We start from the raw sequence: 15,624 nt of genomic DNA on the forward strand, positions 1-15,624 counted from the left end.
TTCCATTTATTTAATTTAAAAAATATCCCCACACCAAAAAAAAACCCCAAAAACCCACAACCTAAAAACCCCAGCCAACCAAGCCCCAACAGATGGAAATTCTGTGGCAAATTTTAACTGCTATGCTTTCTCTGTCTGAGCTGGTGGATATAAAGTTGTTTATATATGTGTATGTATGTATTGGTGATAGACACACTCATACATACATACATATATATGTTACTTTGTGTGTGGAATTTTCTTGTTCATATGTACAAATCAGTGTCTGAAACGTGGACAAGAACATGACACTGTGTACGCTAATTTGAAGACTTCTGATTCGTAGCAGAACTTGTGAATATAGGGTAGACACTTAAATCTTCCTGTGCAATGGGTAATCCTGTCCAATCCTCTACTGGGATTATGGGACTCTCTAAAAAAAAAGAAAAAAAAAAAGTGAATGAAGAATAAATTAGCAAAATGAATGAAAGCTGTCCTGATGTTGGCACATAGGCTTAATGAGGGAAAGGGCTCATTGCGAAGAATGGCACACTGGGATATTTTTCTCTTAAGAGGCCGAGTGTCAAGATGTGTCAGGAGAAAGTAGAAGCTTTCACTACTGTGGCCTTTTTTCAAACATTCAGGAACAACTTTGTGTACAGTTTGTAGATGTTGTTACCTCCAAACTGGTTGCTGTAACAACACCAAGAAGAGAGGGACCTCTGTGTCTTTTCCCCGCGGTTTTTAGGCTCCGGCCGGTGAGCCGTAGGCACTGTGCCTCAGCAGCTGGAGTGGGTCCGTCCCAGCTGCCTGCTGTGGAGCGCTGCCTTGGAGGCTCTGCCTGTCAGGGAGGGGATGGCTCAAGGTGTTTGTGAAGCTGTGGAGGAACAGTTGCTGTTACCCCTTGGAAGTCAGTGCTGGCTGATCGTGATGTGCCAGGCCGTGAGCTTGGGGATAGGCAGCAGCTTCTGAAGCAGCTGGTTGGTTTGGACGGGGCGGGTGTCTGAGCATCAAAGGCTTTAGTTTGGGGAGGAGGGAGGCCGACAGACAACTGGAAGGCAGAACCTCGAGTAAACCCCAGGGGAAGCTGCAGCCTTCCTGCACAGGGTAGCTATTATGCTTTTGTGCGTGAAGTCTCATGAGGGTGGTAAATGCCTCTGTAAAATGAACGCAACTTTTAATGAAGTCTGTAAGCCCACGCAGAAGCGTCAAAAGAACATAGTGTTCCCCTGCTTGGAGAAATGCCCAAGAGTCCTGTCGAGTTCAGGCTTGTCTAGATAGCAGTGGAAGTGTTTGCTCAGAGCTGAGTTCAGCTGCTCTGGTAGCTCACTCTGGTGCAGCTTTAGATTCATAGCACCATGCAAGGGTGTTAAAGGTGCTGAAAATTAGAAACTTCAGACTCTAGTTATGCAAAAGCAGAAACATTTTCTTTTATAACATCTCTTGTAATAAAGTTGCTCCACTGAAAGAGGCAATAACTTTTGTGAAAATGAGGTACGTTCTTTTCTAGACATCAGAAATTTTCTCTACTTGGCGTTGTATAAAATCTACTTTACAACTTCACAAGTTTCAATTCAGTCTCGCTGAAATCAGGCTGCGTGCTCGTGACAGTTGGAGCAGTAACAGTTGACTCAAAAATTATCACATGAATGTCTTTGATGGATTTTAGGAACATAGAGAATTGGTTTTAACCTGTATTCTTTTTAGGCAACACAAGACGAAAAATTATTAAACTTTTCCAGTAGCTAGAATGCCAAGGAAAATAGTATTGATGGTGTGAGAGAGTTTATAAAAGTTACATTTTTAACAGAAAGCTGTGGAAAGAGTGCTATCCCATCAGAAGACACAAACACAGATGTCTGAGTGTGCAAGTCAGCCAGCTGGAATAGGACTGGGATGGATGGAAACCTTTGGATTTGTAGAGCTGTATGAGCAGTCGGCCATTTAGATAATTAGCCTGTAATTTGTGAAGGCAATCACTACCCCTTCTCTGCCCAAAGAGTGGTATTTTATTGGACCAACTGTAGTAGTTGCAAAAAGTGGGTAAGCTTTCAAATGTGGGATTAACACTTTGCAGTGTGAGACTTTGTGTTCAGCAGAAGGCAGGCATATACACAGATGAGGACACAGAAGAAGCATCAGCATGCTTTTTGATGCTCTTCCCTTAGTGTTGTATTTCCTAAGAGGATTGATATGGTTAGTTTTCTTTAATACTGTAGAAATCTGTGGGATTGGAAGCTTATAGTTTTTTGCCTTACGCCCCACCCCCTCCAAGTTACAAAGGCAAGGCTAGTCATCCACACAAAATGTCAACTGTTTGCTCTGCAGGATATCCATCAATGTACATATGACTGAAATGAAAGAAAAGGTGGAGATGACCAAGGAAGGAAACTTAAATGATCACAGAGGTAAAAGTCCCAAAGTAAAATCCCCACCCTCCACACTAGCAGAAGTGGAAGGAGTCAAACAGCTACCTGACAAATTAAAACTTCAGCAGAGTCCTAAAAACATCAGCATTGAGCTAAATCAAGAAGTGAAAGGAGACAATAAGCAAAATGAACTTGCACCTCAAACAGGGAAGCAACAGCTATTACTGAGCAAGCCCAAACCAGGTGAAAAGGCTGAAGAGAAATTGGAATTAAAATGCAAGGCCATAACCTCACAGAATACATCTGTGAAGGAGCCTACAAAAGATGTGGGGGTAGAAGTGAAAATCCATCAAGAAACAGCAAAAGCAGAAGAATCCCTGACACACAGCAACTCTGAGAGGAGAGAATCTGAGTCTGCATCTTCAGGGGGAAGTGAAAGTGATGCTCATCAGTGTACAGGAATGGCACCAGAGAAGCCTGTGTCATTGGAAGCTAGCAAAGAGCTTCCCACACAGGATGAAATGGTCATCGGTAAGTTGCTCGCAGTTACTCTCAAACTTTTATGTTAAGGATTTTGTGCTACGCGTGTTATATATGTAATAGTAGCTGGACCAGTGCTCAGTAGACCACCTCTGTCCTGCAGTTGAAGAGCATTTTGCCACTTATCTTTGACTATGTAAATAACAAATGAATTACCATTTGTACAAATTCTTTCAATAGTGATTTTCCTTTTAAAGTGTGTTTTGGAAAAAAGTTCCTTTAAAATAAAATTAGGTGAGGTATATGTGTGATCAGAAGTATAAGTAATTTTGAAAAAGTCTATTTTCTTTAGATTAAGCATTTATTCCTTAACATAGAGTTTGCAAATCCAGGTATGCTTTAGCAGCTATGGAGATCCAGAGAGCAGTAAAATATTGCAGGAGTATCTTGCTGTGGTCTTTTTAGTGTTATTGGCCATAGATCTGTCTTCAGTTACCGTGTGAACACTTGATTGCATTGTTTCAGGGAGTATTCTCTCCTGACAACTTAAGTATGTGTATGTCCCAGAATGCACATACACGCGTAGATGTCCTGACCTGGATCTGGCTTTCTCAGCAGTGGCTAGAGATGAGTTGAATACATGTTAAATTGCAGCCCAAGATATCTTGAGATTAATTGTAAAATTGCTTTGATTGAGGGACACCAAAAGCGGGTTTACAGAAGTTTTACCCTAGAAAAACTTGGCCATTAAGTATATCATGGTTGACTGATTTAGCTTCCCACAAACTGATGAAACTTCATAGTTACAATGTTAATGTCTGCAGCTTTAACTTGGACGTTGTCTGCAAAAATCTTGCTGCTAGGAGAAACTTCCTGATTTTACTAATAACTGTCATTATTTATCAGTGCTGGGTATTTGTGCTGGTCCTTCCAGCTGCCATATAATGATTAAAAGATCAAGTGTAATTTTTTCAAACTTCCAGATATTTTTTCAGGTGACCTCTTCTGTTAATGGATGACCTAAGATGTTGATGGTCTAAAGGTGTCCAGTGGGTTTACTGTGTTTAAAAAAACAGGGTTGAGATTCAGGAGGTGGGATTCTGTTCTCAGTTCTGGGCCTTTATTCCTCATCTGTAAAAGTCCCTCACTTGAGATAACAGATTTTGGATATTTTCAGCACCTCCCTTCTTTTGGCTAACTGGAAATGCAATGGTTATTTTACTTGCATGCCACTCTTAAAAATAGAGACAGAATCACATGCTTAATGTTATCCAGATCCTTTAGTGCTTGTCTGAATTCCAGTAGAAGAAAAATTGATGGTGTGGTAGGGGAACATGAAGCAAAGCGAAAAGATGGGAGAGAGGGCGGTGCACTTTATACTAAAGTTCTATTTTGAGTGTTTGCATTAGCAGCTTATCGGCAGCAGTTGGAGGCTGGCTTGTCCAGGCGTTTGTGTCGGCCCCCAGTGTCTCTCCTGTAGAACCTCATGGCCACAGAAGCACTGAGGGCTGCGTCAGTAATGCCTGTCTGAGAAACTGGGCTCATCCCTTCAGGAACAGTGATGCCCAAGGTCTGGGGAGCACAAGAGTATGGTTTTGGAGGTGTAGGTACTGAGAGCACGGAAGGCAGGTGAGACTTCTCATTACAGTTAGCAAACACAAGGTGATGCGCGTGTCCTGTAGATTGAAATCATCGGTGTAAGGGAGGTGAAACTGAGTGCAGTGATGTGTGCAGAAACATCTCAATGACCAGCTTGTCTCCTCTCTAGATGACAGCCCTTCTCCTCCGGCTCCTTTCGAACATCGCATAGTGAGTGTCAAGCAAACAGAGGTGGCAATGTGCTACTCGGTGTGTCGTCACGAAGTACTGGGGGGGTGAGTATCCCTGTCCTTAATGCTGTACTGCTGTTGGTAGCCAAGGCACGGAGAAACGCAGTTAGCTGGAGAGCTAGAGCTAATCTTCTTCAGATGGCCCCAAGTGTGTGTGTGTGAGGCACGTGCAAGCTCACTGCAGCCATAGTGAGCAGATTCATCCTTGAGAACTTTTGGGCTACCATAGTTGCTGGGTTCCTTCTATCAACCTTCTGTGGATTTTGGGGGGTGTGTGGGTGTCCCTTAGATGACTGGTTTCTGCCCCAGTTCCATTTTCAGATGCCTGACAGTGATCTTAGATGACTGGGTTTTGCATTTGTTATAATAATCCTGGCCACAGCTGGTGTCATGAGAAAAACCTGTACCCTTCAGGCAGACAGATTCAGAGCATTTGAAGTCAGCAAAGCCCATTAGGTCAGGCAACTTCCCAAATCTTTTTTTTTCTGTGCTGAACTGCATGTTACAAAAAAATAAGGGAGAAGTTATAATTATTTTGACCTTATGTTTAGTTTTCACTCATAGGAAGTCTGCAGCTGCTTCAGCCGTTGTATTCTTGTATCCTTACTTATCTGACAGGAAGATTTGATTTACAGGTTGATCCAAGTACAAATATGGTTTAATAAGTATAAGCAATATGATGCAATAGCAGAGAAGATGGTGTTTAGAAATCATCCCAAGGGGCATTAACGTATCTGGGTGACATGAGGGAGAATTTACAACATGCAAGAAATGCACTCTGTGGCGTGGCTACAGTTACTGGTCTTTTAGTCATGTAAAAAGTTATGAGATCAGGACAGAAATATCCTTGTTAATATACCCACTAACGCATCACTGAAGGACAGCAAATGGATACAGTTACAGAACCGAAAAAGAATATCATCAGGTCATCATACCGCAGTGAAATGTAGTAATACGAAGGGGGCATAATATTTTAATGTAAGCATTGAACAACTGGCTGGAAAGATAAAACTAATCCTTCATAAGCTGAGAGAAAGAGGAGATTCATGCTGCTGGCCACCTGATTCTGTTCACTTTGTACTGCGCTATTTTTAATCAACGATAAGAATAGTTGTATGAAAAGTTCCTGTGGTGAGCTGTGTTAAGCCAGTTTCTCATCTTTTCCTTGGTATCAACAGGGGGCGTTTTGGGCAAGTTCACAAGTGCACGGAAATATCAACTGGTCTCAGCCTGGCAGCCAAAATCATAAAAGTGAAAGGAGCAAAAGAGAGGGTAACTATGTTGCTGTGAACCCAAGTGAGCACACACTAAACCTGGCCTTGTCGCAAGCACCTTAAAACCACTTCCCTGAATCAGCCCATAAGAGGCAGTATCTTGTCGTTGGGTAGTATCAAATACTGTAAAATCTGTCTTAGTAAGTAGCAGCTTGGACTTTATATGACTGTTTGTCATCTCCCGTGTTTGTGTTTAAACCTGCTGTCCACATGAGACCTGTTGTATAGCTGTTACTGGGTTTTACAAATAATTGTATTGGAATGTATTGGAATTTAAGAAGCGTTTTTTGCTCATTTTTTGTTAACTTATTTTTTTCAGGAGGAAGTAAAAAATGAGATTAATGTCATGAACCAATTAAATCACGTGAATCTGATCCAGCTTTATGATGCATTCGAAGCCAAAAATAATATCACTTTGATTATGGAATAGTAAGTTTAAATGATCTCAGGAATTGTCAGATGTTTGGGTTTTCTCAGGTCACTAAAGGAAATAGGGAATGATAATTCGGAGGTCTAAAGAAGACTTGAATGGCTTCCCAGCCTGAGAGTGAGTTGATTTCACTTTCAGAAGGAAAAAAAAATTATGTTTTAAAGGTAATTTCTTCAGGTTAAAAATTATATATTTGGCAAGATTACAGTTTAAACAAATTATAAGAAAGGCAGCTATCTTCAAGAGTATCAAACAAATTACAAGATTGTTAATGAACAGAACTTCACTATGGTTCAGTTTTCATTTAAGTTTCACTTACAGGCTCCATCATTGTCCCTAGCTACCAAATCACATAAAAGTGTCATGGGTAAATAAAAGCTTATACTAGGGAGAGGGTGAAGGTGAAAGACTCAGACAAGAGGAGGAGTGAGGTGTTTTAAGTAGAATTAGAAAAGACGTGGAGAAGGTAGGAAGGTTGATTCGTGCATGGTCTGCCTCCTTTGAATAATTTTGGGATTAATAAAAATGCCTCCCCATTTGAAGCTAAATAAGAATTTTGTTCTATATCTAACATGGAATTCACAAGAGGGAGATTTCATGATGTATACCTGCTGCCTTTTCTGTGTAGTGGCATCTTGCTATACAAAAAACTGAAGTTTTATAACCTAAAAACTGAGTTTCTGCTACAGAACTAATTGTTAATGACATGAAGAAAAAAGAATACAAAATTAAATAGCAAGTATAAGTATGATAAGACATTTAAAATGTGTATATTGAAATTAATACCTGAAGTTTTTACCTTGCAGAACCTTTTCAGAGCTATATGTCTGATGTAATTTTCTCTTAATTTTTGTGAGAATTAAGTTCAATTGTCAGCTCATTTAAATAGCTTTCAGTTTGAGAAGTTTCATTTAGTAAATTTTATAGGTTGCAGACTTATTTTCTGTAGACTAATAAGATGAGCAAATAATAGATACTTTGGTACTCTCTGTAGGTTCGTCAGGTCCCCATCAGATCACCAGGTTGTGTGGGGTTGGGTTTGACATATCCCCGCCCCCCCCCCCCCCCCGCCATGTTAGTGACAACTTTTCCATTTTTTAATTTAGATTGATACTTAATTTTACACTCAGAAATAAGTCTCCTGAAGTCACTGAGACTACTGATACACTTTATATTGGACATGTTAGGACCCTTGGTAAATTAGAGAACCTAAGTTGCCAACTTGGAAATAAATTGAGCTAGTAAGGAATTTTAGGGGTTTTAACACTTTTCTATGTCAAAATTATAGTCTTGATGGTGGTGAATTATTTGACCGGATCACAGATGAAAACTACAATCTAACCGAGTTGGATGCGATCCTATTTACCAAACAGATTTGTGAAGGAGTCCACTACTTGCACCAGCATTATATTCTCCATTTAGATCTGAAGGTCAGTAGTACGTGCTCTCTGCTCTTTAGCAATGCTATGGTTTGGACTACCACAGAGTCTCTAATTACAAGAGTAATTTCTTATTTCATGGACTTATGTCATAAAGGAATAGACTTACTTAATTCAGTAGCCACAAAGAATGGAGCTCTAGAGATTCATTACCTTTTTTTCAATGTCTATTTGGTAGCTTGCTTAGAATAGTGAAATGAACAGGATTCTGGGTTTTTTTTTGTCTTTCTTAAACCAGAAGCTTCTCATTCTGTGTGGAATTAAACAATTCCCTTTTGTTATCAATGAAAAAAACCACACCCAAAACCCTCTTTGGCTAGAAATGCCTGCAGTCTTCCTTCCACTTCCCCCTACCCCTTGTAACTGTGTTCAAATACCTCTTCAATCATCTGCCTATTCCTTGTGCTTTTTACTGACTGGAACTGAACTGCAGTAAAATGACAATGTTTTTCTAATGGCCCCTTAATAAAATGATCTTTTTGAACAGAAATACCAACTGATATTTTTTTCTGCTTGTTTATACAGTGCCTTACACAAATGATATTAGATCTGGTTGGCCTGTAGACAGTTGTGGTGAGTTGACCCTGGCTGGATGCCAGATGCCCACCAAAGCTACTCTATCACTCCCCTCCTCAGCTGGACAGGGGAGACAAAATATAAGGAAAGACTCCTGGGTCGAGATAAGGATGGGGAGAGATCACTCAACCAGTTACCATCACTGGCAAAACAGACTCAACTTGGGGAAATTAGTTTAATTTATTACCAATCAAATCAGAATAGTGTAATGAGTAATAAAACCAAATCTTAAAAACACCTTCCCCCGCCATCCCTCCCTTCTTTCCAGGCACAACTTCAGTCCTGATTTTCTCTACCTCCTCTCTGCCAGCAGCATAGGAGGATGGGGAATGGCGGTTGCAGTCAGTTCATCACATGTTTCTGCCGCTCCTTCCTCCTCAGGGGCAGGACTCCACACTCTTCTCCTGCTCCAGCGTGGGGTCCCTCCCATGGGAGGCAGTCTTCCATGAACTTCTCCAACGTGGGCCATTCCCACGGGCTGCAGTTCTTCACGAACTGCTCCAGCATGGGTCCCTTCCATGGGCTGCAGTCCTTCAGGCACAGACTGCTCCAGCGTGGGTCCCCCACAGGGTCACAAGTCCTGCCAGAAAACCTGCTCCAGCATGGGCTCCTCTCCATAGGGCCACAGGTCCTGCCAGAAGTCTGCACCAGTGCTGGCTTCCCACGGGGTCACAGCCTCATTCGGGTACCCACCTGCTCTGGAGTGGGATCCTCCCTGGGCTGCAGGTGGAGATCTGCTCCACCGTGGACCTCCCTGGACTGCAGGGGGACAGCCTGCCTCACCATGGTCTTCACCACGGGCTGCAGGGGAATCTCTGCTCTGGCACCTGAAGCATCTCCTCCCCCTCCTTCTTCACTGACCTGGGGGTCTGCAGGGTTGTTTCTCTTATATGTTCTCACGCCGCTCTCCGGCTGCCGTTTCTGTGCCCCCTGCAACTTTTTTTCCCTTCTTAAATCTGTTATCCCAGAGGTGCTACCACCATTGCTGATGGGCTTGGCCTTGGCCAGCGGTGGATCCGTCTTAGAGCTGGCCGGTATTGGCTTTGTCGGATGTGGGGGAAGCTTCTAGCAGCTTCTCACAGAAGCCACCCTGTAACCCCCCCACTACCACAATCTTGCCACACCAACCCAATACAACAGTTCTTCAGTTGTAATAAGTTTGAACACCATCATCCTCCCCATCTCCACCTTGAAAAATACTCTCACTGGAAAAAACAAAATTTTGCCCTCATGGGCAAACTAAAGGATGCATTTGACCTGTTTCTTGTGGCTTTGTATGGAGTTACTTTTATATTTAAGAAGTAAATCCAGTGGGTAAGCCTCAACCATCAGACTGACTCTACCATTTTATACAGGGGGGCCTTTCCATTTCAAAATCTGTCATTATGGTTAAATATAGGAATATCATTATACAGGAACAGAAGTTAAACTTCTTTATGGGAAGTCCAAACCTAAACCTTTCACTAACTCAGTATGCCAGTCAAATCTCTCTCTACCATGATGAAGGAAAAGTATTATGCTAAAAATTACTAAAATCTGAGACTTTTATACTCTTTTGCTAGATCTCTCTCCCAAACAGTCACGTTTAACTCAAAATATCCTCTTCTCTTTTTGTAGCCTGAAAACATACTATGTGTAAATCACACAGGAAACCAGATTAAAATTATTGATTTTGGATTAGCAAGGAGGTAAGAGAGTTCAGTTAAGAATTTATTTTAACAATCAAAACATAAACAAACCCACAAACCTCTGATATTTTTTTGGTAGTTCTTGGGTTGGGTTGTTTGGTTTTTTGGTTTTGGGTTTCTTTTTGCATTTTGGTGGCTCTAAAGTGATTCTGCTATGTGAGTGAGCTAAGCAGTATGCTGCTGCAGGCATGAGTTTTCTGCTGCGTGTGTTAATTATCTGTTTACTTTTTCAAATAACATTTCTGTTTGAATAAAGCTATATTGCTGTTATAATTATCTCAAAAAGATTCCCCATGTAGAGCTTTTACTCTAGGAACTCTGTGAGGGCTCCCAGAGACTTCTTGATTTCTGGGTTTTGTTGTGCAGGTTCTGGTTGTGTAAATTATCTGCTTAAACTCTGCATAGATAAGTTGATTGAAGGAAAAAAAAAAACCGGGGAGGGGGGGGCATGTTTGAGCCATCCCATGTGAAACAGGAAGCGCTTAGAGAAATACAGGCTTTTCTCCATTCTTTTACTTTGCTCGTGTGAGTTTGTTAAATGAATGCTGTGAGACCCTAAGTCAATTCCCATAGAAAAAAAAGGAATGATTCCTTTTGGTATAACAGTAAGAACAACAACATTTCTCTATTTCTTTTTTAAACCCTTTGTGGCTTTTCTTAAGCCAAAACCTGGTGCATTCATGCATATATGTATCTATGTGAGTATTTGTAAGTATCTGTGCAAGGACTTTTTTCTTTTAGAAGTATTTTATGAAAACAGAAATAGATGCACTGAGTTTTTTGGGTTTGTTTTTTTAAATTGGGAGGGTAAAGATGCAAAGTTCTACTAAAGCCATTTTGAAAACGAGATCTTCCAGGAGAGAGAGATGTAAAAGCAATGCTTTAATGGTTTGTTCTGTTTGGACACAGATGTAACTCCAGTTGCCATCAGTGACAATTATTACTGGTTCCGTTTTGTAACCTTTCCTTTTTAAGCAATAGAACAGAATCATTTTCTCCCAATACGGGAGCACTGTTTAACTTGTTACCAAGCCCAAATAATCCTATTCAGGGTCCCACCTTAGCAGTTATATTGTGCTCCTGTTTTTTACACAGACCCTTACCCTGAGCTGTAGCTGGGTGCATCCCATTAAGCAAATGTTCTCCAAACCTGTTGTAACGGAAGGTGCTTTATTTGTTTTATGTTGGACAACATCTGCTGGAAAGCGTCCTGTGAAGCCTGCCAGAGAGTAAAGCTTTTGTCACTCTGTGGGGGAGGCCTTTGCAGGTTTTATTGCCCTTGGTCTTCCTTCTGGTTTTGCTCTGGCAAAGGGATAGCTTTTGGTATGTTCACCTGAAGTCACAGCAAAATTCACCCATTTATTCTTTAAAGACTTTAATGTTGTCCTGATTGCCTGGGGAGTCTGCTTTGCTCGCTCTGCCATGCTCACAATGGCAAAAAGCCATGCCTTGATTTTTACAAACGTGAAATGTGTTCCCCAGCCTGTGCTCACCACTGATGTCCCTTTCTGGTAAAGGTACAAACCTCGTGAGAAACTGAAGGTTAATTTTGGAACTCCAGAGTTCTTGGCTCCTGAAGTGGTGAACTATGACTTTGTTTCCTTCCCAACGGACATGTGGAGTGTAGGCGTCATCACGTATATGTTGTGAGTAACCCTGCGAGGGTTTGTGGTGATAGCACCAAAGGCTCTGCAAGAGCACACCAGTGGGGAGGGTATCTGCAGAGCAGGAATGCAGCAACCACTGAGGCCATCTGGCTGTGACTCCTAATTCATTCTGTTTAAAAAAACCCAGCTCTTAACGCAAAGGGTCTGAACAACAAATAATCCTTTTGATAAATATGTAAATGTTCTTCTCCCTGACCACCTTATTTAGCAAGGCAAAATGGATCAGGTCTTTTTTTACTCAGAAAAGTTGCCCAAAGCATGCCAGAGTTTTCATTTTGATTGCATTCCCGAGGACTTGAGTTAATTTTCAAATTTGCAATCTGATCATTTTAGTAGCTTGGACTTGGTGTGCATCTGCACAGAGCTGGGTGTTAGGCCATGGGTCTAAAAAACGTCAGACTTTTCTCTGATATCTGGATGGTGGCCACGGACAGCTTGTCTGTCCAAAGTCGCTGACTTTGCGTCTCAGAATCTTTCACAGATGCTTTCTGTGAACTGGATACATTTCTGGTTTAAATTTGTATGTTAGCCAAAACCCAACTGAATGAAGTAATAAATGACTGAAGCAATAAATCTGGGCTTAGAGACTAATTGAAAAAAAAGCATACTATTGTTCAGAATTCTGTTTAATTCAAGCCAAATATGGATATGAGCCTTGATTTAGGAAAGTGCTTGAGTCCCCCTAGCTTTCCTAGCTGGGAAAGCACTGAAGTATGCACATAGATCCCCATGGAATTAATTTTCTTGGGGATCTATTAACAGTGCTCCCTGACATAGCTGAGTGAACTGCTAGAGAGTAACACTAACATTACAACACTTTACTGTTCCAAACTGTTGGCTTATCTTGGCAAGGATTGAGAATTGGACCCCCCCCATAGCTGAGATTCTTTCTTCTCCGTAAGCTAACAACAGCTATACAGCAGAGGATTTGTAGCAGGAGAAACACATCTTGCATATAATACCTACTCATCTCCCTCCCATTCTTTCTTTTTTTAAGGCTTAGTGGCCTGTCCCCATTCCTGGGAGAAACTGATGCAGAGACAATGAATTATGTAGTCAATTGCAGCTGGGATTTTGATGCAGAAGCATTTGAACAGCTATCAGAAGAAGCTAAAGATTTCATTTCCAGACTACTTGTGAAGGAGAAAAGGTACCTCTTTATCTGATTGTGACGACAGTAGCACCTAATGACATTAAGTTCCTCCTAGCCAACTGTTTGGATTGCAGCCCAATGGGAGCTTAACATGTGACATTTTTGTAGGCTGTATCTGCGCTTGCTGGGCAGTTCCTCAGTGATTCGAAAGTCCCTATTTAAAAGCACAATGTCCGTGTACCCTGACTAAAGAAAGTTGCTTTTCACAGTAGCATCAATACAGGCAGAACAGAGGAAATATGGAAGGATTTGCTGTGTAGGAATCTGTCTTTAGTATTCCTTCTCTGAGCAAAAGCTATTTGTATTGTTACTTTGGATTCTGACAAGCCCTGACAAATTGCAAAAACGTCTCTTGAATGCTGTAGAGGATAAATGGAAGCTGCAGCTGTGAAAATATGCATTGTTCTCTTCTAAAGTAGTCTACGTGCATTTGGTAGATATTAAGGAGCATTTGGGACTTAACTCTGCATGTGGCTTCTCAGTGTTGGCTCTAGTGTAATAAAAAGTGATTGCACTTATGAAATAACTGGAGGGAACGAGGATGATATTGATGTCAGACCACGGCTATGGGGTTGGGCATGTGAGTAGAGAAAATTTTCTCTTGCTGAGTAGAGATACAAAACTAATCAAAACAGGAAATCATGCATACAGTAAAACAGATTGTGTGTGTTTGAGGGGAATTCAAAGGAGTGCTTAGAATATTAACAACTTCCAGATCATTACCTAAATCAGACAAATCAATTCTAGTACTAATTACATTTTGAACAGTAAGTCACATGAAAAGCTAAGAATAAACTGAACTGTAGCATATTGCCAGCAGGAGACAACAAAGGGTTTTTTCTCAGACTGTGATGGTGATTTGCTATGAAACTGTAAACTTTGCTTTGGAGTCTTCCTTTTTTTTTTTTCTATGCAATGGGAATAGGGACTCCAGAGGGACACTTCTGGTTAGAAGCTGTGAATGAAATGACTATGCAAGAAAAGAGTGTTGTCAGTGAGATGCAAAGAGCAACAATTAGTTGGCCCACTTGTTCACAGGGTACATGGACAACCTTTGCTCTCCTCCAGACTAGGCACCTTTGCCATGCTGGGACAGTAGGTCTGGCCTTGTGCAAGATCTGTACCTACCTCCCCTGACTACTGAAATTATATGCGAGCAGGCAGGACTTGTCTTTTCCTCATCTTCTCAGTGACAGCTCAGACAGAGCTCAGGTGTTGGGCATAGGCTTTTGTTTTGAAAAAAGGCAAATTAAACTTTCTTTCTCAACACCTCTGCCCCAAGATTTCCTCTATTATCATATATTTCTCAAAGCTTTTGGGATAGGCCTTCACATTTGGGCCCATTGTTGAATGTCAGGATATAATGTATGCTTAGCTTGATCCAAGTTTAGGGTGAATAGACAATTGTGCTTTTTAAATATGAGGCACAGAATAAGCCTGTACTATGAGGACAGACAGATAACACCACAAATATTTTTCTGTATGTACTGATTCTATTAGTAAAGTTCTGCATTCACATAACAAAATGATACATAAACTGATGAACCTGTACAGCTGCTGCTTCAAAGAAAAAACCTCCACACCTAAAACTAAACCCTAAAAAGGCAAAATACAGCATTTAACCACAGCTCAATCAACCCACTGCAGACCCACCAGCAGCTTTTCACACCACTCACCCCCTACACTGGAGAGTGCAGTATGTCTTTAGCAACCTACGCGTTTGGATGAATAGCACCTCAGGAGGCATCTCCATTCACTTGTGTTGGTTCATTTAAGGCAGTTTCTTTAGTAGTAGTACTGAGGAGCACAGAGCACCAAGAAAATGGCACTGAGGGTAGCTGGATTTACATGGCATATTTCCTCTCCTGCAGCTGTCGGATGAGTGCAACGCAGTGTCTGAAGCACGAGTGGTTAAACAATCTACCTGCCAAAGCCAAGAAGTACAAGCTTCGCCTGAAGTCCCAGTTGTTGCTCCAGGGTTACATGGCTCACAGAAAATGGAAGGTAAATAGACAAAGTCTGGCAAATCTCCTTCCAGAGGGAAAATCAGCTCAACACAGACAGACCCGTTCTCTCCTTTTTTGTGTGTTGGCTCACTTTTGCCCACAGGCTTCTTTCTTGTAAATATGAGTTTGGGAAGTCTATTTTCAGGTGTAAATCGAGTTTTTTCTCCTGCAGAATGATACTGCTTGTATTTTTAGCAAGTTTGGTTTCAATTTTTATTCTTTCTGATTGGCGTTTAGTATTTTTTTTCTTTACAAGTTCAGAGACTTCAAATGCTACTTAGCTTATATTAAATGTTCTTTCTCTTCATGTTGGAGAGATTTTTTCCATTGACAACAGTTGCATTGTTCCGTTGTCACTAGGGAGTAGGGATACAACATAAGGGAGTTTTGTGCCTCCCATTGCAGAGAGTAAAAGTGTGGGAGAGAGACAAAATTAGGCTTAAACCCATCCAGAGAACTCAGAACCTTTCTGATAACCCCATGCTCCTTCAGAACTGAATTTTATATGAAGTGATACATAAGAATTTCTATTGGAATCTTTATTGGACTATAGATAATCAATCCTGAAAGGTGAACACAGTGATTTTGTTATAAAGAAGTCTGTGGAAACCTGAAGAAAACTCAGTGAGGACCATTTCTTTTTCTTTTGTCACTGCAGAGTTGTAATTCCTTGCCAAGGAGTTAAACCAGAGCCTTACACTTTTTCCACTCCTGCGCTCCAGGTGTTTGGTCAC

The 15,624-nt window shown here is 41.2% G+C and overlaps 1 protein-coding gene across 3 annotated transcripts in view; it reads left to right on the top strand.

Annotated features, from left to right (window-relative positions):
• MYLK3 (myosin light chain kinase 3) overlaps positions 1 to 15,624 on the top strand; it is a 65,683-nt gene that overhangs the window by 48,366 nt on the left and 1,693 nt on the right. For all 3 annotated transcript variants that reach the window (XM_049804882.1, XM_049804883.1, XM_049804881.1), the window contains exons 6-14: positions 2,308 to 2,879; positions 4,597 to 4,702; positions 5,836 to 5,929; positions 6,251 to 6,360; positions 7,650 to 7,791; positions 9,994 to 10,064; positions 11,582 to 11,710; positions 12,729 to 12,881; positions 14,756 to 14,888. In XM_049804882.1, coding sequence (XP_049660839.1) covers positions 2,308 to 2,879; positions 4,597 to 4,702; positions 5,836 to 5,929; positions 6,251 to 6,360; positions 7,650 to 7,791; positions 9,994 to 10,064; positions 11,582 to 11,710; positions 12,729 to 12,881; positions 14,756 to 14,888 — 1,510 coding nt within the window. The remainder of the gene's footprint in view (positions 1 to 2,307; positions 2,880 to 4,596; positions 4,703 to 5,835; positions 5,930 to 6,250; positions 6,361 to 7,649; positions 7,792 to 9,993; positions 10,065 to 11,581; positions 11,711 to 12,728; positions 12,882 to 14,755; positions 14,889 to 15,624) is intronic.

The sequence above is a fragment of the Accipiter gentilis genome, chromosome 7 (genome assembly GCF_929443795.1).
Source record: "Accipiter gentilis chromosome 7, bAccGen1.1, whole genome shotgun sequence".
Lineage (NCBI taxonomy): Eukaryota > Metazoa > Chordata > Aves > Accipitriformes > Accipitridae > Astur > Astur gentilis.